The sequence below is a fragment of the Malaclemys terrapin genome, chromosome 3 (genome assembly GCF_027887155.1).
Source record: "Malaclemys terrapin pileata isolate rMalTer1 chromosome 3, rMalTer1.hap1, whole genome shotgun sequence".
Taxonomy (NCBI): Eukaryota; Metazoa; Chordata; order Testudines; family Emydidae; genus Malaclemys; species Malaclemys terrapin.
This window is the reverse complement of record NC_071507.1, coordinates 68,824,935-68,849,412: the sequence shown is the minus strand read 5'-3', so window position 1 is coordinate 68,849,412 and position 24,478 is coordinate 68,824,935. Positions and strand designations below refer to the sequence as shown.

Genomic DNA, 24,478 nt, shown 5'->3' with positions numbered 1-24,478 from the left:
TGTCATTAATTGAATGTCAGCCTGGAGCATCCAGCAACTGTGTCTTTCTTCATTCCCTGTCCCTATGCTGAACACACCTGTTTGTGTTTAGACACTGCTCTCTTTGCATCCACGAAGTTGGTTGGAATTGTCAGACAGCGCCGGGCCAGCCTTGCAAGATGGGGGATTGTGCCTTCCCGAGTTCCAAAACTGCAGCACAGGCAAACTACAGTCTGCTTCTTTCACAATATTTTTGTAGGCAGGCATCTCCAGCCTATAATTCTTATCAAAGCCAGGAGCTGCATGAAGTGAGCTGAAATCCACCAGCAACAGGTGCATTTGTGCAGGATCAAAAATATACATTGCTTTTAAGAACCTTGCTGCAGGTTGTTGAAACTTTTTAGACGTTTTTGCTACATCGCTTGACTCTTCCCCATAGCAGTAGTATTGTCTGAGCTTCTTTGCCATGCAAAACACACCTGCTGAGCACTGGCATTTAACTCAGCATTGTCAGAGTGGTTTTTGTTTGACTGTGCTCCAGCCCAGAACAGCACGTCCATTACTTTGTGGTACCCTGGGTGGTTCTGACATGTCAAGATTCAAACCAAGTGATTAAGTCCATGAGTCCTGTGGCATTTTTAGCAACAAACTGAACTTCTTCATTCAGCTGACCACCATTTAGAAGGGTTGACAGTTCTGTTAAAACCTGTGTTTTCAGAGTCAGTGTCAGCTCTTCTGAGTTCGTCTCAGAGTAGTACTTCAGGTGAGCTGCATGGTATTATACAGGCCAAAACCGGGAATTCCAACAAGTAATTCTGGCTCTGGGGGAAATGCAATTTTTTGTTCCTGACTTTCAGTCATTTCAGTTGTGTTTGCAATGTGCTGCCTGTATCGAAGTCTGCAGCTAGGGCAGCGTTAAAAGATCTTTTAATGTAGCTGACCAGTTATCAACTTTACCAAACATCTCCACAGCTCACTGACAAGAGAAATTACATGTAATATGGACAGCATTTGACATTAGACCTTGTAGAACCCATTTTAACGATTTCGTCATGTAAGTTGCATTGTTCCTTATGAAAACAGATACTTTGTCAAAGTTCACACTGTATTTTGAAACGGTTTTAATTACCGCTTGAGAAACTGTAGTGTCAACAGCATCCAAATAGATGCAGTCGGTGGGCACTGTTAGTTTTCCTATCTGTACATCTTCAGCCTTGTCAGAAATAAAATCAATCAGAACATGCAGTACATAGTTGTCTTGCTCATCTGTAGACTCATTCAAAATAATTGCAAAAGACTCACTTGAGTTAATTTGAGACTTTATCTCCTCAAAATGTGTAGCAAAAACCTTTGGAAGGTAGTTCTGTCGTAGCTTATTCGCACTTGGTAAGCAACTGGCATTTTGTACATTCTGTTGAATGAACTCATGCAGCTTTGGGAGATCAAGTTTTTCCAGTGCTATATTAGCACTTGCAAACGCAGCCACAAGTTCCAGTCTAGCTAAATAACCGGTCTCAGAGCTCTCTGTCGGCTTCTTAAAAAGAGAAGAAATCATTGGTTTTTTAAAACTTTTTGTTATAGCTGTTCTAGCAGGGTCATGCAGCCCTCTTTTTGCTTTGATGGGTTTCCGAGTCTAAGTGGCACTGACCCATTGCCCGACATGAGTGATCCAATGAAACACTGCAGCTTGTACAAAATAGTTTGTTACCACTGACATGTAGAATTTGGCTACCAAATTCTTTCACACGATCCGCTGCAGTAATCATTTTTGAGGTTTCTGATTTACTTTGCACACTCATTTTACAGTAATTCCAAGTGTCTTCTGGTAGGCAGTCAATTGAGATCACTACGCTACAAAACCTATCCAATGTCCACATCTACCAGTCAGTGAGTTGAGCCCTGAGTGTGATTTGCTGCTGTAAAGTGTCAATCAAAAAATTCTGTCAAGTACCTCACCTTTCTTTCTATTTTTATTGAAATAGGAGAATAACTGCAAGAGGAAGGGGGGCAGTTCTCTGTACAATGTCCCCTCCCCAGGCAGCTACAAAGAGGGGGGAGGGGACAGGAAGCGAGTGGAGGAGGAGGAGGTCTGGCGCTATCTGCAGCCGAGAGAGATACCCAAGAGCAGCCCTGAAGGGAAAGAGCAAGTCCTGTCCTGCCCCAGCCCTGCCCGGACTAGCAGCTAGGGCTTCCAGAAGCACAGGGAAGATCCGATTCAACTCCACAAGCCTCCTCCAACTACAGGAACTTCTGGGGCTGCTTCCCAGTCCCAGAGAGCGTCCTGCAGCAGGACAAGGCACCCAGAGGTGGGTCTGGTCTCTCCTCCCCCCCTCCCCCCCAAGCAGCTGTACAGGAGATGTACAAGTCCTGTCCCTCCCCTGCCCAGCCGGAGCTAGGAGCCCTTTTTGCTGGGGTGCTCCCAGCAGCACAGGGAAGATTGGACACAACTCCACAAGTCTCCTCCAGCTGCAGGAACCTTTGGGTTGCTGCCCAGTCCCAGAGAGCATCCTGGAAGTGGGACAGGTCTGGTCTCCCCGTCCTGAACAACTGTGCAGGCGGAGCTAGGAGCCCCCTTTGCTGGGGCACTCCTAGGAACAGGGGACATGGGATTTCATGGAAAAGATCTTATTTCATGTCCTGTGAAGTGTTTTTCATGGCCATGAAATTGGTAGGGCCGTAGTCATGGGGTTCTCACTTTGGTGCACTCAGATTTGCCAGATTCTTCAGTTAGCTTTACTAGTGACTATGTGCAGCCCATAGGATGAACACCAGTAAGAGAAAGAGGACCTACAGTTAAGTGCACCGATTCAGCCCTTTAGTATCTACAGTGATACACACACTCTGGATACCTTTCTAGCGTTTAAATATAACACTTCTGTGATCCCATCATTCCACATGCAGAGAAACAAGATGTTTTTAAAGGCAAGTAGAAAGCAACACAACCTGTTTAAACCCCAGCGCCAGAGGCATGCCCCAGTACCAGGGGAGGGACGGAAAGAGTATGGAGAGGTGTCATGGTCTAACCTATAACTAACTAAATTACTAGAACTACTACCCTATGAAACTATTGACAATGAAGGAACAGCACTAAAAGCACTTTGCTCAAGGCAAAGGGGGGAAGTTCCAACAGCCGCACGGGCGGTAAGGAGGAACTGAGGAGTGCAGGCTAAGCGGGAGCCCCTTACACTGGCACTATGGGGGTGCCGGTGCCGAGCCTAGGCATACCACCAGGGGAAAAATCTCCGACATCTGTTCTCAGGGTGCTAAATCGGAATGGAGGTGTGCAATCACTCAAAGAAGATCCAGGGACACTGTGTAGGGGTGGGAGAAGTTATGTGAGTGTACAAATAAGAGAAAAAGCAGTAGGGGGGCTGAGAAAGCTCCTTGTTTGTGACAGAGGGAGAACAGAGCTTATTGTAGCTTACATTACAGTAAATGTCATGTGTAGCTTGCATCTTATTGATGCTCTCCAGCGAACTCTGCTACCAGCACAAGACTATGATTAATGGCTCAGCTTCTTTACCTGGTTAGTCATTTTGTTAGTCACTTTTACTATAACTTCCTTTTGCAGATCATAACCTCTGGAGTCAGATGATGCTAGATTTTTCACTTTCAATTCCAACTTGAGCTCCTGTGAAGGAAAAAAGAATGTTTCTCAAGAGAATATAACATAGAACATTAGTATCCAAGTGCGGATTTAGCTAACCTTCATGAGACTATGTCACAATATGGTGCAACAAAGGGCTAATATATTGAAGGATTACTATTAGAAGTTTTATTGGGTAGCATATCTCAAATACATTTACAGGAGACAGAAGTTAGAGACATTCTAACAATGGGTTAACTCTCAACATCTGAAAGTTTAGTTCCCCTTCCCAGGGGAACTGCGGCATCTCCAACTTTAGAAATTTATCCAGATGTTGAAGACACCTCCTCATCCTCATCACTTACTGCCACTCTGCTGTGTACTGCAGGTAGCCATTTTAGATCCTCCTTTTATAGTGTAGCACATGAGTCATTGTCACCACTAGAGAGAAATCTGGTACTAACAAAGGAGTGGATTTTGACCTTCCAAAGAGTCATCCAACTAGCTCAAGTTCCTTCCTTTTGATGACCCTCTCCCCCCAACCTCACCATCATAGGCCCTTAATCTTGGGTACAAACATTTGTCCCCTCTCAGATGCTAGTATTCAAATGGAAAGCCTAATAAAATAGCTTTCCCTCACTCCTCTAATAACCAGAGGGAGGCTCCGGAGCTTCTAGGTCCCTCACTTGATGGAAGAAGAAAAAAAAAAACCTAATAGACTACTCCAATGCTAAATGTAAAGCTTGCCCAGCGACAGTGAGATTTCACTCAGTGAAAATCATGGCCAAGCTGCCATTGGTGCTAGTCACCGCAAGGATATCTACAGACAGACTGTGAATTGCTATAGATAAGGAAGGACTATTGGAGAGTGGAGAGACAACATGGTACTTTACTAAACTTGAGGAATGAACCAAGGCTCAGCCTGTTTACTTTATTCAAGTGTGCTGTGATGAAGCTTCTGAGTAGTGATGGATCAGCAGAGGCAGTGTGGAATTCTTTATATCCAGTCTAAATTTTTCCTTGATAAATTTCATGTCATTACTCTAACCGTTACCTCCTTACACAACCTAAACAATTCTTTTCCCAAATACTTGCACTTAGTTTTCTAATCCCCTCCTTAGTAATTGCTTATCCAGGTTATACAGCACAAAACTTTATTTTCTCTAATATCCTGCATGCAAACTGTATTCGAAAAGGCTTTACTGAGTATACTTAATACAGCTACAAGAAAACAACTGCACAGAGAGATTGACAGAAAAAAACAAATGTAGCTTAACACTCTCCCCTGCCTGTCAGAGAGCTAGGAAGATGGGAGAAAGAGGAAAGAACAGAACACTGGTGGGGTGAAAGTGCTAAAAAACTCACACTATTGGTCTGCAGTGTTCCAAAGGCTAATATATTAGTTTAAAAGAAAACTACAGTAGCTGGGGAGGAAAAGTGTATACTGCTGCTTACCTTTTTCAACTCCTCACTCATCTGATTTGCTTCTGCAACCAAAGGCATTAGCTTGATATAGTCATGGAATACTGCAAGAACACTAGGATCTGGTTTGCCATCCTTATTATTGACAATTCCTTTAAGAAATGCAACATTCAATGTTAAACAGAGGAAGACAATCCATTTTCAGGAAGAGTTTAAACTATGGTTACTTATGGATGGCAAATACTACCAGCTATATACAGGTATATGTATATATGTATGCATGCACTATTCCCCAGAAACTTTTACATATTTTAATAGGTACTCAAAATTTGATATGGTATCAATGGCAGGGCCATTCACCAGTCAGTTGGTCCTCATGTTCTTGCTAGAGATTAGTCACACTGAACAATAAAGAGTCTGGACCTAGGATTTAGATTTTAAACAAGAAGTCTGGATGTATGTTTGGATCTGGAGATTTGGTTCAGCCCATTATGAAGATTTGCAAAATTTGGCCATGGAGTTGGGTACAGTTTTCCAGCTTCCCTAAATTTTATAGGTATTACTGTTCAGAAATATTTGTGGTTTATTATCTGTTGGAGAGAGGCAGTGATAGTAGTATAGTATTAATATACTTATCTCCCAAAGAATTTTACAACTGTATGGAATCACTACACTTTTCTCTGGAAAGGAGCCACCTCACATGTGAAACATAGCAGCTGTTCAATAACAGACAGCAACCTGATAGCAGTTTAGCACATGGAGTCATGTACACCAGTGTATTTGACTGAAACCACAGGGAGCCATTTCTTTAAGAATGGTAAATTCCTACATTTACAAGTGCTTCTCAGGATTTCTCTGTTCTAATATCCACAAACCAAACATTTGGGACTGAACAAGAAAAAGTGTTAAGTAAAAAAAAAAAAAGTACGAAAATTTCATTTTAAGGAAAGACCTTTTGCAGTGTAATCTCCTAGATGCACTGCGAGACAAATGTAATTATATAAGAAAGTGGGAGCAAGAAGAGGAAGAGCAAATTTTAGATGAGCAGTGGGAGCTATTTGGAGAAGACCAGGGAATAATTCCATTTCGGTAATAATATAAGAAAGTTACTATCAAGTTTTGTACCAGTGGTACCCGACTCAGTAAGAACTGAAACAGTTTATCAAAACTAAGTGCAGCTGATTGCTGGAGGAGTAGTGGAGCAAGGGGAAAGGTAGAGCACTTCTGGTGCTCCTGCCCACACAAAGCCTTCTGGAAGAAAGCTATAGAAGAACACACCTCATGGATTGCTCACTTGACAATCTTGACCTCTCAGCAAGCAATCTTGTGTGGACTTCTAGTCTGGGGTGTTTAGGTTATTAAAAATAAACTGATCTAATTTCTTATGCCATGTCTGCACTGCAGCTGTGCTGATGTAGCATAGTTGATTCCTACATTGAAGGAAGGGGTTTTTCCATGTAAGACTCCACCTCCACCAGGTGGTCGCTAGGTCAACAGAACTCAGTCTATAGTGAGTGCGAGGTCAACCTAACTATAACCTATAGGGTGTGAAATTTTTCACAGCCCTGAGTGACATAAGCTAGGTCGACCTAAGTTTTAGGTGTAGACCAGGCCTTAGAAGCTGGTGATTGCTGCTTACAGGGAAAGTTTGATTTTTTTTTTTTTAAATACAATTACTTTTGAGAGAACATGGGAAATCCTGGTGAGTAATAAATTGACGTTTGCTTGAAATGAGAGAGAATTTTGGGAGACATGACAGGAAATCAATTAACTTATTCTGAGAGACTATGCAAAAACTCAGAACATTTTTTGTTTATTCACAACAGTACAGTATAAACTCCCAAATATACACTAATGCTATAGGTGTTAGGTTTTAAAAACATGTACATGGGTACTGGAGACAAAACATGCGTAATAAATATTGTTTTAATGAATGAATTAGTTTTCTCTGTGTATTGGAATAACTTTTAAAAATCTAAAATGTAAAACATTTACAAAATAGAAGAATTTGGGTAGGTAAAATGTGCTTGGTAGGGTCTCATCTTTCCCTTGAGGCACTGTGCAGCATCAGCCCACATAAGTATTACAGTCTAGCTGCAAAAAGGAAAGGTAGATTTAGAAGTACTCTTATCACACCCCCAGTCACCTCACAGAACTATGTTAGCTCAGTCCACAAGCAGTAATGCTTACCAAGTTTATCTACACTGAAGCCCTCTGCTGCCGCCAGCTCTGACTGAAAGAAATCGTAATCATATCTGATCAGATCCTCATTGGTGCGTTCTGCAGGAAATCCAACATAAAGGTAAGCACTGTTTGATCCCAAAATAACACGATCCTGAAAATTAAAGTACATGGTGCTGGTTAAACTCAAGGATGTGATGTTTTTCACTTAAAGTGCTCTCTTTTTAGCACTTTATCTGCAAACTGATATGCTGTCTGCTATCCCATAAGGAAGGTGAAGGGACTGAAGAAATGTGCATAATTATGTAGTGTTATTTTGACAAATAAAATTTGCAGAATTTAGCAGAACTTTAAAATATTGTGTGCAGAATTTTTAATTTTTTGGTGCAGAATGCCCCCAGGAATCAGACATGCAACATTAAACAGTAGTGGTGTAACATTCAGGTCTGTACTAAACAGGTTAAGGACATTCTTTTAACTTAAGCTTCAATAGTAAATGAAGGCTACTTACCTATAACTAGAGTTCAAGATGGGCTTTGCATCGTTACTTATGATATGTGCTGCCCTGCGGTAGAACCCTCTTCTAGCAGTGTCAGCTTGAGCACTTTCGTGCCCCAGCTCTTCCCCTCAGTGTCCCAATGCACTGAGGGCGAGACTATACGGGGTAGAGCCTGGTCCCCACCTCAGTTCCTTCCACTGCAAAGCCAAATACACAATTGCAGGGACTCTGACAGAGAGGGGAAGGAGGGTGGGAAGTGAATATCCAGAGTCATTTTGAAGAACTCTGGTTACAGGTAAGTAACTTTCATTTCTTCTTTGAGTGGTTCTGCATATTTCTAGGCAGTCATCTCCCATTTTGTATTCGTGCAAGTGATTATTCCATCCCAAGGGTAGTCCTTTGCATTTGTCCTTACTGAATTTCATCCTATTGAATTCAGACCATTTCTCCAGTTTGTCAAGGTCATTTTGAATTCTAATCCTGTCCTCCAAAGCACTTGCAACCCTCTCCCATCTTAGTATCATCCACAAATGTTATAAGTCTACTCTCTATGCCATTATCCAAATCATTTATGAAGATATTGAATAGAACTGGACCCAGGACAGATCCCTGTGGGACCCTACTCAATATGCCCTTCCAGCCTGACTGTGAACCACTGATAACTACTCTGAGTATGGTTTTCCAACCAGTTGTGCACCAACCTTACAGTAAGTTCATTTAGGCCCGTGGCTCTCAACCTATTTATCATTGTGGGCCACATATGCAGCCCACAATGTCTTACCTCGACCACAGGTTGAGAACCAGAGCACTCTCCCCACAGGCTTCCCGCCACAAACCCCTATGCCCAGCGCCTCCCACCCAGAGACCCTTACACGAAGTGGGGCCAGGAGTGGAGCCCTGTGCAGGGGGCCCGGCAGCAGGGACCCTGATGTGCAGGGCCCAGTGGCAGCCCCGTCACTGGACCCGCCAGCCCCCGCCCCCCCACGGGGCCGGCAGCTCCGGACTCCACAGCTCCAGACCGTGCTGAACCCTACCTCCTGGATCTGGCAGCCCCAGACCCCGCTGAACCCCACCACCCAGGGTCGGCTGGTGATCCCAACCTCACAGTGCCATGCCCTGCCTGGACAGGCAGCCTGGACCCTGTGGTGCTGAGCGGTCAGGCAGCCAGTAACCTGGATCTGCATGGCCTGTGGCCCTGCTGTGTGCTAACTGGACTGCATGTGGCCCGTGGGTTGAGAACTGCTGATTTAGGCTATATTTCTCTAGCTTGTTTATGAGGTCAGGAGAGAGAATATCAAAACTCTTACTAGAGTCAAGATATATTCTATTGCTTCCCTCCATCCACAAGGCTTGTTGCCCTGTCAAAGAAGGAGATCAGGTTAGTTTGACACTGTTTGTTTTTGACAAATCGATGAGGACTGAACACAATTGCTCAAGTGCAGACAGAGTTACAGTCAAATCATCCACACTGTCAGGTGAAGGGTCTGCAGGCCCTGGTGAAAGATGCTGCCCCCCTCCAGGGACAGAAGATCTGGAGACAGAAAGAGGCATGTGAAGACTCCACCAGACAGCTGAAGGAGATCTGTGAACCATGGTTAACAAGGCCAAGCTAGGGCAATGGGCATCATCCTGGCTCTGTCCTTACGTATCTTCCTTATCCCCTTTTGTATCAAAGGAAAAGGCGTACATTAAAACCTGCCCTCACTGTAGTAGGAAAGTATTTGACAGAGACAAACTGTGCCTGCTTGCTCTGCAACAGAAATAGGACATTTTCTGTTGAACCTTGTCACAAACAGGTCCATGATTGGTTGATCCCATCTGGAAAGAATGGTCTGAACCAGCTGATCCTTCAGGAATCATTCATGCATCTGGGAGCTGCTCCTGCTGCGACAATCTGCAACTACATTATTCCAGTACATTGATATACAACATTCCCCTCCAACTGTTGAGTGATTCAGATGCCCCCTCAACCATTGATTGGCACTTCCAAAGTCATTGTCCAGGATGGACCCAGAGCGCTGAACTACACACCCATGAGCATGTTCATCCTACTTGACCACCCGTCTAGAGAGGCTATGATGTTCTGAGGCCTGGTGCTCAACAGCTGAAGACTGTCCCAACTTGGACTATAGACCTGGGACAAATGGAGTCACATGTGTTGTGGCTGCCATAAACCCCATGAGACCCAGGAATAACCTTACTCTCTGTGTGGGGCAACTTTGAATCTTTAATAGGCATTGCTTCATTCTGAGAAACCTGTCTTCTCACAGCCCCAGCTGCCATAATGACAGAACTCTCTGGAGCCAAGGAGGTAGCTGGACAGGAACAGACGCTGGATCAGGAAACAACAACAACAGGTCTGAAGGTTCAAACATCATCAGATCTGAAGATATACATAGACTCATCTCCTTCATTACTGAAACTGTAGGTGGAACAGGTCTCCTGTAAGGATCCATAGCGGCCCTAGCCAAATTAGACAGGTCCAAAAGTTCTGATGCATGGGAACTGGTACTGTTAACATTGGCCGTCTTGCTCCTATGCTTCTTTTTCGTCAGTACTGTAGCTGGGCTTGACTGAGGGAGCGGCAGAAACAGTCTGGCCCTCATAGGGGCTGCAGCTTCATGGAACCCTGCAATAAGCTAGAACCTGGAGGCCACTGGGGCTGAGGCTGACTTTTTAGACCTTGGAACAGACGACTGAATGGGTCCATAAGGTCTAGCCCCAAGGGCTTCCTTCAGCAGAAGGAGCTGCAGACGAGTCTCCCTGTCCTTGTGGGTTCTAGAGGTAAAGGTCTCGCAGATGCCCCAGACACTTCAGATAGTGCACATGGTCGTATGATACTGAGAAGACAGCTGGGCAGGAAGCATACCTCTTAAATCCTGGCTTCTTTTGCTTCTTCAGTTCCTCCATATCCTGGAACTGGGGAAATAATCTAACTACTTGCTGACTAACTACAGTAGAACCTCAGAGTTACAAACACCAGAATTACAAACTGATCAGTCAACCACACACCTCTCATTTGGAACTGGAAGCACATAATCAGGCAGCAGCAGAGACAAAAGGAAAAGCAAATATTGTACAGTACTGTGTTAAAGGTAAACTGATAAAAAAATAAAGGAAAAGTTTTAAAAAAGATTTGACAAGATAAGGAAAGATTTTGTGCTTGTTTTGTTTAAATTAAGATGGTTAAAAAGCAGCATTTTTCTTCTACTTAGTAAAGTTTCAAAGCTGAATTAAGTTAATGTTCACTTGTAAACTTTTGAAAGAACCATAACATTTCAGAGTTACAAACAACCTCCATTCCCAAGGTGTTTGTAACTCTGAGGTTCTAGTATATATAAATCAATACTAACTAGAAGAAAACAGGACCCTGGCGTTGAAGAGACAGGAAGGGTTCACATCTGTTCTGGCATGCAGGTGGGAAGGAACCGAGGTGGAGAGGATGGTCCACCCCACATAGCCTCACCCTCTGTGTGTCAGGTCACTGAGGGGAGGGGGTAGAGTGTGAGAGCACTCTAGCTCAGGGGTTCTCAACCTTTTTCTTTCTGAGCCCCCCACCCCAACATGCTATTAAAACTCCATGGCCCACCTGTGCCACAGTAACTAGTTTTCTGCACAGAAAAGCTAGGGCTGGTGTTAGGGCAGGGCAATTGCCTGGGGTCCCATGCCACAGGGGCCCTCACAAAGCTACATTGGTCAGGCTTGGGCTTCAGCCCCAGGTGGCAGGGCCCCAGACTTCAGCCCCATGTGGTGGTGCTTCGGCTTTCTGCCCTGGGCCCCAGCTAGTCTAACACTGGCCATGCTTGGAGGACCCTGTGAAACCTACTTGCGGCCGGCCAGGGAGCCCTGGATCCCTGGTTGAGAACCACTGCTCTAGCGGATACTGCTTGAAGAGGGTTCTACTGCAAAGTACCACAAGGTGGCGCGGTACCCATGAGTAGGAACATGCAGAGCCACTCAAAGAAGAGCTATGTATTTTTAAAAGAGGCAGGTACTCATCTAAAATGTATTGTCCCTAGAATACCTCAAGTCCCAATCCTACAAGTAATCTTTACTCAACATGAAAGTCACTAGTGATATATTCCGGACAGAGATTAGTCAGGCAAGTAAGGATTACAGGAATTGGCTCTTGTTTTCTCTATAATACCTTCTTTTTAAGAACACATGGTTACTCCTGTTTAAGTTAACCTACTTATTAAAAGTTACAGTAATTATCTATAATGGTATCTCTACTTACAGAAATGATTTCCGGTTAGAATTTGTAAGAATCTTTCTGATCTGCAATCCCCATTTCTGATTCTTTTATTCTCCAGGAAAACTTACCAGATGCTGCAGTTTAGTGTTCATAGTGATGGGTACACCATTGACAACAACTTTGCACTTTTGCCGCGGCGTTATGGTAACTTTGCCCTCAGTATTTGTGAATGTAGCATGCTTGTCCAAAATGCTGAAAGATAAAACACTTTTTGCAATTCATGGATCTCTTAAGAATCAAACTAAAAGTAAACATTTCCCATCTCAAAATCCTGAAAAAATATTTATTCTAATTTTGAAGATAATAAACTTTTACTTGTATTCCAGTAGCCCCTACAATGCGCTAGGCTAGGCACTGTCCACATCATCCAACCGGAGAGAAACTGCCTCTCCTCCCCAGGACATATACCACAGTTGAGATCAGTAGAGGCACCAAAGCTGAAGCTCCCTTGGAATAGAACAGAAGATGCTGCTGGCAGGGCATTCTGGGAGGGCCCCATGACTTTGGGTTCAACTCCCTTAACTTGGTCCAAAATAACCCAGATTTGTAGACCTTCAAGGCATGCTGCAAAGCCTATTACTGTTGAGCAGGCATTTGGCAAGGACTGAAGTGGCTGGCGGTGGGGTTTCTTTGGGGAATTTGGGTGAGGAGATATTGATTCGGTTTGTGATGTGATTTGCTACTGGGTGGCTATCTGTATAGGGGAAAATGTGCTGCTGTTGTAGATCTGTAATGATGTCTGTTGTGCGTTTTTATTTGATGGCAAGGACACCTAGAATCTGGGATAGGCCTTACTGTGTATCTATTTAAATCCAAATAAATAAATACCCTGAAGAACTCATGACTTAAGGTCCTGTGTAACATGTCACACAGTTGCTAAAATAAGTTCAACTCTATTGGCATTAGCAATGGTAGAAGTATAATGTAGATGTGCTGTTGGCATTTTACATGCTGCTTCATCGAAACCTGTTCAGATCAGGTCTAGTGGACTTTTTTTTTTTTTTTTTTTAAACACAAAGTTTGTCTCATTCTCATGTTTTGTCCTGTGTTTTGTGAGCTTCACTGTCTCAAACGCATACAGCTACCTTGGTTATGATGCAGTCACTGAGGTAGCTGGTTTTGGATCGGCTGATGGCCTTAAAAACATGAGCTCTGTGTGGCTCAAAAGCTTGTCTCTCTCACCAACAGAAGTCGGTCCAATAAAAGACATTACCTCATGCACCTTGTCTCTCTAGCTCATCAGGACTAAAGTCCCCAAATGAAGACTAAATCAGTATTTTTAAAGAAGTTGTGTAAGTTTTTAGCTTTATGACAATTTAATAGCTGAACTTTGAATTAAATGTTGCAATTTAACTTAACACTTGTTACAGTTTTGAAAAGAGCCTATTTTTCCTCCTCTCTTCATAAAAAAGGTTCATGTTACAGCAGCCAAGTTCTCACAGCTCATATATATGCAATATAATATACATTTCTCTGGTTAAAAAAAAAAAAAAAAAAAAGACAGACTACTGTGTCTTGTCTCTTACTAATTTATGTATACTTACCCTAAACCTTTAAGGGTTATTGCATTTGAGGCTGACTGACCAACATCACATGAACCTGAAAGAATTAAATTTTTTTGGCATAAGTGATGTGCTCTGGGTAACAGTTACACTCACCACTTAAAATAACTGCATTTGTATTTTAACTTTTTTGTGAATCTGATGAGTTGTGCTTGACTGAGAGACCTGTCATGTTACTGCTATTATCTGAATATTAAATATATATTTAATGCCTTTAACGTATTCTGGGTCCTGATTTATATAAAAGGTTCCACACTTGGCTTCTGATTTTGTACCCACAAATAATTATGGAGGCATTTTATAGCATTTAGAAATTGAGCTATTCCTGACGCTGAGGATATTTAGTCTTGTGGACTAAATGCCATGTGCACAACAACCTAACTGGTCTGTGAGCTACCTAATCCTCATTAGTTGAGCCAGCCCTCCAAACTGCAGCTCCTTGCAGTCATGAAAAGAAAATGCTGCCAGTGGAAGAAGCAGTGTTTTGTAGGCAAAGGAAAAGAACTGCTGGAGTCAGGTGACAAATGATGGAAACTGGATCAGATATCAATAAATTAACTTGTGAAGTGACAAGGGCATATTTCCAGCTATCAGTAACCGACACCTAGCAAGACCGATATGATTACTTTCACAGGTAGGTTTCTATTGTATTTTAATACCCTAAAACATTCCTCTAATTTGAATCCTTTTATGTGAGCTTTGCCACATTAACAAACAAAAGGAGCACGTTTGACAGTGGAAAAGAACTGCTTAGACAAGGATAGACCCTGAAAAAACACGACAATTTCATTACATATATGTGTGGCTGAGCAACGGGATACCTAAGAGCATAAATTAGCACAACAGCATTCGGTTATGAAGAATTGTAAGGTACAGAAAGAAGCATCCCTACGAGCTATGTAAATTCATGCAGCACTTAATACCAGAATATGAAGCAAATAAAATAGAGTACCGTCCTGAATGAAGTGCTTGAGAACCCCGGAGAGTTGAGGGTCTTCATTGATATTCAAGAGATATGGGAATGTCTCCATCATCCGTCTCTCCTGATAAAGAGTTCAGATTCACATTATTTTAGTGACATATGTTGGAAAGTGCCAAATGACAGCTGATAATATACATGGAGGATTACTTTTTTCCCCTCTGTTGTTAAGGAGATCATAAATACGGGCTGTTCGAGGACATCCTGAAAAATATCTGAATACCAAACATTCACAACTCCAAACAATAGATAATAAATCATCACACAAACATTTCCCAAAACACAATCAGTTTTTCAAAAAATGCCCAGATACGACAAAGGTGAAACTATAAAAGTGGGTGGAAAAATGATTAGTTTGATTAATGATTCAATTACAATTCATGTTATTTAGGTTATTACTAGTTTCACTTCAGCTTCAATGAGTTTAGAAGGTGCAGACAGTTGTTTTTACACATTACGCTCATGGATTATGTTAGCTCACGCTCTCTTATTGGTGCTGTTTTAGATCATGAAATAAAATATAGGATCAAAATGAGGGCACCCTGGCTCCGGCCGCACCGCAGGTTCTTTTTTTTTTTTTTTGCTTTGCTGTTCTGGCCGCCGCGTTTTTTGTTTTGTTTTTTGCTTGGGGTGGCCAGAAAGCCAGAGCCGCCCTGCCTGGGAGGGAGGGGGGAGAAGCAGAGCGGCGGTGGCGTGCTCAGGGAAGCAGGTGGAGCGGAGGTGGTTCCTGTGCTGCCCCCCAGGGTTACTTCCTGCGGCCCTCCCCGTGCCCCCCACTGCCGCAGGTCACCTCCGCTCAAGGCCGGCTCCTGACTTTTTGTGCCCCAAGCCAAAAAAAAAAAAAAAAATGGAGCCAGAGTGCCGCCCCTTGGAAAGTGCCGTCCCAAGCACATGCTTGGAGCGCTGGTGCCTAGAGCGGGCCCTGCCCTTGGCCTACTATCTGTTAAGTGGCATGGGCATAATAGTTATTATTATTCATATTGCAGTAGCATCTAGAAGGCTCAGTCAGGATCAGAGTCCCATAGGGAGAGGCACTGTACAAACATCCTGTCAAAGATCATCCCTGCTCCTCAGACCTTACAGTCTAATTTAAGACAAGACACAAAAAGTGGGTGTAACTGTGAATCAAAGAACAGGGAGGATGCATGAAACAGTAATAAGAAGATACGCTGAGGGAGGCTAATTATGCATACAGCTAGATAATTGTGAGCAAACTTTTCAAAATATACTATAAAATATAACTAAATATCATGTATCCAAATTGGCCAGCCAAATAGTCATTATCAGTTGGCAGTTACCATGTGTGTCATAGCTGAAATGGGTCTTAAGGCAGGATTCAAAGGATGAAAGGGTAGTGGCTTTGCTGACTAATTCAGGGAGACTATTCAAAACAAAGAATGGCTTTGAGGAAAACACAAAGGCAATTTGGGAAGAAGCAGGCAAATGACTGATGGAGGCTGACTTCGTAGGCATATGGCAAGAATGAAGAGATAAGAGACAATTGGGAGGGGCTAATTTGTAACTTGCCATAACATGGATCTTCCAATCCCTTAATTCAAAGGCAAGATTGTATTTTTAAATACATGGCAAGGCTTTTTTCATTGGGGGAAAAAAATCTAGAAAAAAATCATTAAGAATGGTTACTTTTAACACTCCAATTAAAAAAGTTAATTATTCTTTTAAATAATGCAAGTCAGAAAACATTTGTAAATGTTAGTTAAAGTTAGCTAACTCATATGTCATTTAAAGGGGGAAATCTTTGGTTCTATCCCTCAGTGCTTGGAAGTGATACAGGCCTGGGTCTTGTAAGTTTTGTACATGGCTTGATTTTCTTTATATACAAATGCTTTGTTTCCAAAAGTAACCACTCTTCCTCATAATCACATTAAATGGAACAATAATGGCTATAAACAAAACATGTTATCACTGATTATTATATAACACAATTTAAGCGGCATGCTTTTGCAATTTATCCAAACTTAAAGACACAAGAAGAGGCAACTAGATTTAGAAAAAAAAAAAAAACTTTAAAAGTAATGTATCTTTTAAAACAAGCCAAGTGTGGACAGACATGGTAGCCAAAGGAAGACTGGAAAGGAACTATAGTAAGTCTATAACTTGCACTGCCCTTTAAAGCAAAAGCTTACCTGAGTAATTGCAGCATACTGCTGTTCCCATTCCTTCCGAGCTTCTTCCAGACGATATTCCCATGTTAACTGAATAGTCCGAATCCGCAGTTCATTTTCAGCCAGCAAACATCGCAGTTCTTCTGGAAGGGGAAAGAGAGAGGAAATTTCAGCTGGGATGTGTGTACATACAAAGGCACAAAACCCCTGTGAATTTAATCTTCATGTATTAATTTTTAACTTCCAAAAGAAGTACCTGTTTTGATAATGTCTGAATAACCATTATAAAGTGATTAAATCATAATATAGCATCTCCGTATTTACAGATAGAAATACAGGAGCTCTGTTAGCTCCCTCCGTTAATGCAGCAACTTTCAGATGCAAAGTTTAGAAAGCAAGCTAGACTCTTGGTAGTCCTCTGCTAAAGGAAAAGAAAAAGATCCAAATTCAGAAGCGTCCTTGGAATAGTCTTTCTACTCTTCTTGGATGTGTCAGATAACCTCTCTGTGACTGACTGACCCAATCTGTAAAATAGAGATAGTACCTGCCTGCCTCACAAGCATGTTGTGAAGATTAGTGTTGCCAACCCTTATGAGGTTACTGCCAGTCTTGTGATATTTGGGGGAGGAGTGTGTGTGTGATTTTTTTTAAAGCCCCAACTACTGGAATCGTGTGATTACATGAAAATCTCAGCTTTTATTGTTTAAAACAGTTTTTAGCTCTTATGGTTGTGGAGAAAAGTCTGAAAACAAGAACTGGGTATACCCTAACGGTGCAGAAACTGGAAGGCAAATTAAAAAAAAAAAAAGAGTATCCGCTTTACTATTTCAATAAAAAGTCTCATGATTTTTAAGCCAATCTTACGATTTTTATGGGGCTTGACTCCTGGTTTTTGAATGCTTGAGGTTGGCAATAATGGGTTTAATGTTTTGTAAAGTGCTTTGAGAGCATATGATGAGACACGCTATACAAGTGTTAAGTATTATTAGTAATATTACATGACCATCTATAAAACTACATATGCACAATAGCTTTACATTGTTCCTTAGAGGTTCTCCAGCTCTCTCTTTTGTCCAGTTCAGAAGAGAGAACTTCCCATGAACCTATACCTCATAGAATCATAGAATATCTGGGTTGGAAGGGACCTCAGGAGATCATCTAGTCCAATCCCCTGCTCAAAGCAGGACAAATCCCCAGACAGATTTTTCCCCCAGATCCCTAAGTGGCCCCCTCAAGGATTGAACTCCTTTCAACTCTATCAGTCCCCCTATGCTGTTAATGCCATAGGCCACTAGAAAGGACTCCAGATGACATTTTGAGAAACTCTGAGCCATCTGGTACTTGTAGTTCCTTTAGCAGGGTTAACTTTGTAATACATACTGGTTTCATCTGCTACTGTTTTCCCAGAGTTTCCAAGCCCAGTCAGTCTGGACAACAGTTTGTTATTTTCTGCTTTCAGCTCCATTATATGCTTCTCCATTGGACTTGCATTTATCACCGCTTTGTTCTTGATCTTTTTTGTTCTTTCGCATATGCAAATAATAATAAAAAAAAGAAAAGAAAAGGAGGCCAGTCAGTTATTACACCATGATGCAGTCAACCTCAGCACAGAGCTTTGGCTGGTACAGAAGAGCTTTCCTAAGCAAAAATGCTTTTTTTGAAATATTAAGTGGAGTTTTGGAACTTTACAAATAAAAACACCATCACTATCTCATCCGAAGAAGTGGGCTGTAGTCCACGAAAGCTTATGCTCTAATAAATTTGTTAGTCTCTAAGGTGCCACAAGTACTCCTGTTCTTCTTTTTGCGGATACAGACTAACACGGCTGCTACTCTGAAACCTGTCATCACTATCTCAGGTGCTAAAGGCATATGATGTCTTCCCCTGCATTGGAAACAGGAGTCCCAGCCCTGTGTTTTCTCTGCCAGCGCAGTAACCATCCCCTTCTTCCCCAGCTGGCTCTTTTAGTAGGGTCTTGTTGCAGTGGTGCAACCGCATAAACGAGACATCAAGTCAGACCAGGAAGTAAGACTGCATCAAGTCTGAAGTCACACAGAAGACATGAACATGATAGTATGAAGCTGGGTTTGCAGGGACATGCTCTCACCATCCTCTCAAGTAGTTGCACATGTGCCCCATTGTTGGCTCCTAGCCCAATTCTCAGCCTAGGAAACATCAGGGGGAGGCAACATGTGCATGCTGCAGCAGAGACTGAAAAATGGGGACTTCCTATGCTGAAAGACTGGATACGGAGTGAGGATGTCTTGGGAGAGAAAGGACACCTCTTCAGAGAGTCATAATTGGGGTTAGAAGTTGATGAGGAGGGTGAGGAAGATAGAGAAGTAAGCTGGAGTGGACTGAGAGAGACATGTTGGAGGCCAAGGGTTCCCAGGACAATATATAACCACCACCCTCCACACAATTTAGTGATCAGAAACCTCATCCTTAATGTCTAAGGGTGAGCTCTTAATTTACTACTTCAACCCACTGCTTTTGTTTATTCACGTTTCATACATCTTTATTTACACTGCAGTGGGTTTGTCATTTATTACTGGTGTCTCCTGTTATTTTGCCTGAGTGTTTGGCTGCATCTTGGACTCACAGCAGAAATGCAAACAATTTTACAGTATCTGAAAAACCACAAAACTATACCTCTCAGCATATCGTAATGTTGACAAAGTCTCTTCATAGCAGATGTCTGCTGGACTTACAGCTGCAATCTGTGAGTATATATAAAAAGTGTTAATACAATTTAGATTCCCTAGTTGAGTTCTGTTTATTGGTTTTATAATCACCAAAGATATTACAGATTAGAGAAGGTTTACAAAGGACAAATCCATTGGTAAGCCCCCTAAATATAAAGAGAGTCCTTAGTGTCTCTAAGATGGCAAGTCACCTTTTGTAATACAGAAATGATGATGATGATTAACCACCACCATTTTTGGAGGTAGTGCAAGGAAAATGAGGAGAGATATTTTAAACAGATTAACCTAGTTTGTACAAAATTAGTCATGTGGGCCTAGATCCTGAATACCCTTATTTACACTGGTAGTCCTTACTCATGCAAATAGTTCCACGACTTCAACGGGACTACTCGTATGATCAAGATGTAGAGAATATGGCCTTTGGTTTGTTTCACACTCCACTGAGGAACGAAAGACTCAAGTTTGAAGAAAACTGGCTCAATAATTTAAAAAGTTATGAAAATTTAGACGTCAGCATTTTCATGCATGCACACCAGCCCCTTCCGATTCATTTTCTTGCTCCCTCACTTAATGGCACTATAGAAATAGTCAGTCAGTTGGAGGCAATGACAGAATCAAGGGGAGTTTTGCTTTATTTAGGATGGCAAAATCTGGCCCACAGCATGGATGATCAAAGGTGGGCTCCAAAGAAAACAGTAGAGACCAGTTTTCAAAAGGCCATATACAAAAAGTCGTAGAACTTTTGTGCACTCATGCAAATGCCAATGTGCTAGCAAACCTTGATTTGTGTGCACACCCCCTTTGTGAGTGCAAAGGTAGGAATGTGCAGGACGCAGGTGCATTTTTAAATCTGATTTTCAAATGACAAACACTGAATAAAGGATTTAACTTATCTTGAATTATAGATAATAAGCTTGATTGCTTTTATAACATTGTTAAAATAAACAAAGTACTTAATACTTAAAAAGGAATGGTTATAGATATTACTGTACAGGCACACTTCTTGAGGGAGGCAGGGTCAAAAGAACTTGGCCTTGAATCGGACAGTGCACATAAGGTTGGGGGTTATCAGAATAGCCACACGTGGTCATTGGGACAGAAAGTGAGCGAGCAAGCATGAGGATGACTCTGCAGCCTGGTGGTTAGAGCCCTCCCCGGAAGGGGGCAGGACCCAAGGATCCAGGCCCCCTCATCCAAAGGCTTTTAAAATTATTTATCCACAGTGGAACTGCTTCAAGAGGAGAGACTGAGGGAGCCCCGCATCAGAATATCCCATACCCCAGTGGTTAGAGCACTCACCTGAGAGGTAGTAGATCCCTGTTCAAATTCCTTCTCCCCTTCAGGTGGAGGGGGTACTTGAACTGGGATCTCCCACATGCTAGGTGAGTACCATAACTATTGGGCTAAAAGAAATGAGGGAGTGCTTCCTCCTTCCCTGTCCTCCATGCCCAGACTTCTTGGTAAAAGAGCATAAGTGGCTAATGCCAAGAGAGGGTTTGCAGCTGAGAATCTGAAGCAGAGAGAGGTGCCTCCCTCCAGCCTGGACTTAGTCACCTACCTCCAAGAGAGGGGTGATGCTTAGGACACACCCCTCACGTTGGCATCTCCTATTGGCTAGCTTAGATGAGGCACCATTCTAGCTTTTGTGAATCCAACTCTGAGGCGCTTCTCTCTTCCTGTTCATCCTATAGGGAGCTGAGGTGCCTAACCCAGGCTTTTGTGAATCCCAGGGATTTTCTAAGTGCCTAGAAGTTAGGCAGGATGATGCTGAGCATTGTCACACCTAAGTTCCTTTGGGAATCTAGATGACTGTTCTTCTATTTTAACAATAAAATACCAGAACCCAATTACTAAGCAAGTCAGTCAACTTTACCATGATAGTCCTGCTGTTCCCCCCGAGAGCCGACTGCAGGAGTTTTGTTAGAACTGAGTCTCTGTATGGGATATGTAACACTTTCTTCCCCATAGCCACCTCAGCCAGAGCACTAAGGGAAAAATGATTGAGTGAGTAAAAAGTTAAACAATACTCTTGACGATAAATCTAGCTAAAGAACAAGGAGAAATACTTTCACTATCTGCATCTGTGTGGGCTGTAGTCCACGAAAGCTTATGCTCTAATAAATTTGTTAGTCTCTAAGGTGCCACAAGTACTCCTGTTCTTCTTTTTGCGGATACAGACTAACACGGCTGCTACTCTGAAACCTGTCATTATGCAAGGCACTGCATTTAGCCGTATGGAATGGAAATCCATCAACCTCATGAAAAAACTCGTACAGATACAGACAGACATCATCTTCCTTTCCAAATGCAAGCAGATGGACATCATACCAAAAGGACTAAAGGTAAAAAATCCATTACAATCTACATATCACACAGACTATGCTGAGAGACTGTGTCACACACACTCAAAGAAACTGCGAAACCACCTGATCAGCATCCTATACAGCAAACAGGGAAAGATTAAGAATGAGCTCTCAGAACTGGATACTCTCATAAGAAACCAACCTTCCACACAAACTTCCTCATGGATAGACTTTACAAAAACTAGACAAGCCATTTACAAGACAAACTTCGCCTCTCTACAAAGGAAAAAGGACACTAAACTATCTAAACTGCTACATGTCACAAGCAGCCACAACAGTAGCTCCCTTAACCCACCCAGCAATATTGTTAATCTTTCCAGCTATACTCTTAGCCCAGCAGAAGAGTCTGTCCTATCTCGGGGCCTCTCCTTTTGTCCCTCCAGACCCATGAATATGATACAGTTCTGCGGTGACCTAGAATCCTACTTTCGACGTCTCCGACTCAAAGAATATTTCCAACATACCTCTGAACAGCATACTAACCCACAGAATCCTCCCTACCAGCACTACAAAAAAAAGGATTCTGCGTGGACTCCTCCGGACGGTCGAAACAACAGACTGGATTTCTACATAGATTGCTTCCGTCGACGTGCAAAGGCTGAAATTGTGAAAAAGCAACATCACTTGCCACATAACCTCAGCCATGCAGAACACAACGCCATCTACAGCCTCAGAAACAACCCTGACATCATAATCAAAAAGGCTGACAAAGGAGGTGCTGTCGTCATCATGAATAAATTGGAATATGACCAGGAGGCTGCTAGACAGCTCTCTAACACCACATTCTACAGGCCATTATCCTCTGATCCCACTGAGGATTACCTAAAGAAACTACACCATCTGCTAAAAAAACTCCCTGACAAAGCACAGGAACAAATCTGTACAGACACATGCCTAGAACCCTGACCAGGGGTATTCTATTTGCTACCCAAGATCCATAAACCTGGATACCCTGGACGCCCCATCATCTCAGGCATTAGCACCCTAACATCAGGCTTGTCTGGTTATGTAGACTCTCTCCTCAGACCCTACGCTACCAGCACTCCCAGCTATCTTCGAGACACCACTGACTTCCTGAGGAAACTACAATCCATCGGTGATCTTCCAGAAAACACCATCCTGGCCACTATGGACGTAGAAGCCCTCTACACCAATATTCCACACAAAGATGGACTACAAGCTATCAGGAACAGTATCCCTGATAATGTCACAGCTAACCTGGTGGCTGAACTTTGTGATTTTGTCCTCACCCACAACTATTTCACATTTGGGGACAATATATACCTTCAAGTCAGCGGCACTGCTATGGGTACCCGCATGCCCCCACAATATGCCAACATTTTTATGGCTGACTTAGAACAACGCTTCCTTAGCTCTCGTCCCCTAACGCCCCTACTCTACTTGCGCTACATTGATGACATCTTCATCATCTGGACCCATGGAAAAGAAGCCCTTGAGGAATTTCACCATGATTTCAATAATTTCCATCCCACCATCAACCTCAGCCTAGATCAATCCACACAAGCGGTCCATTTCCTGGACACTACTGTGCTAATAAGCGATGGTTACATAAATACCACCCTATACCGGAAACCTACTGACCGCTACACTTACCTACATGCCTCCAGCTTCCATCCAGGACACACCACACGATCCATTGTCTACAGCCAAGCTCTAAGATATAACCGCATTTGCTCCAATCCCTCGGATAGAGACAAGCACCTACAAGATCTCTATCAAGCATTCTTAAAACTACAATACCCACCTGCTGAAGTGAAAAAACAGATTGACAGAGCCAGACGAGTACCCAGAAGTCACCTCCTACAAGACAGGCCCAACAAAGAAAATAACAGAACACCACTAGCTGTCACCTTCAGCCCCCAACTAAAACCTCTCCAGCGCATCATCAGAGATCTACAACCTACCCTGAAAGATGATCCTTTACTCTCACAGATCTTGGGAGACAGACCTGTCCTCGCTTACAGACAACCCCCCAACCTAAAGCAAATACTCACCAGCAACCACACATCACTGAACAAAACCACTAACCCAGGAACCTATCCTTGTAACAAACCCCGATGCCAACTCTGTCCACATATCTATTCAAGTGACATCATCATAGGACCTAATCACATCAGCCATACCATCAGGGGCTCGTTCACCTGCACATCTACTAATGTGATATATGCCATCATGTGCCAGCAATGCCCCTCTGCCATGTACATTGGCCAAACCGGACAGTCTCTACGCAAAAGAATTAATGGACACAAATCTGACATCAGGAATCAAAATACTCAAAAACCAGTGGGAGAACACTTTAACCTGTCTGGTCATTCAGTGACAGACCTGCGGGTGGCTATATTACAACAGAAAAACTTCAAAAACAGACTCCAACAAGAGACTGCTGAGCTAGAATTGATATGCAAACTAGACACAATCAACTCCGGTTTTGAATAATGGTCAAGATTTTTAAAACTAAACTTTGGATGCCTCAATTTGAGTTAAAAGAACCTGATTTATTTAAAAAGCACTAAGCAACCACCCTCAGAAAATCAGGGCATTTTAAAGGTGTCTCAAGTTGTGTGCCTGAAAATTGAGACATGCAAAACTACAGGTGCTTTAAAAAATTCTGACTAACAAAGTGAGGCAGCACATCATGATTTCTCTTCCCAGATCTGACCCAGATGCTTAGAACATGGGCTAGTCAATTAATATTCTATGCTTCAGTTTCTCCACTTTAAAATGGAGATAAAATTACTTACCTCTCAGGAATGTTGTGAAGCTTAATTTATTAATGTTTATAAAGTGTTTTCAGATTGCT

The 24,478-nt window shown here is 42.6% G+C and overlaps 1 protein-coding gene across 1 annotated transcript in view; it reads right to left on the bottom strand.

Moving 5' to 3' along the window:
• Positions 1–24,478, bottom strand: part of LOC128834240 (kinesin-like protein KIF28) — a 53,875-nt gene that overhangs the window by 13,747 nt on the left and 15,650 nt on the right. Inside the window, exons 8-17 of the mRNA XM_054022857.1 lie at positions 21,168–21,279; positions 19,242–19,309; positions 17,970–18,112; positions 16,611–16,732; positions 14,437–14,527; positions 13,467–13,521; positions 11,991–12,114; positions 7,178–7,322; positions 5,021–5,139; positions 3,503–3,610 (exon numbers count right to left, since the gene is read on the bottom strand). Of these exons, the coding sequence (XP_053878832.1) occupies positions 3,503–3,610; positions 5,021–5,139; positions 7,178–7,322; positions 11,991–12,114; positions 13,467–13,521; positions 14,437–14,527; positions 16,611–16,732; positions 17,970–18,112; positions 19,242–19,309; positions 21,168–21,279 (1,087 nt within the window). The remainder of the gene's footprint in view (positions 1–3,502; positions 3,611–5,020; positions 5,140–7,177; positions 7,323–11,990; positions 12,115–13,466; positions 13,522–14,436; positions 14,528–16,610; positions 16,733–17,969; positions 18,113–19,241; positions 19,310–21,167; positions 21,280–24,478) is intronic.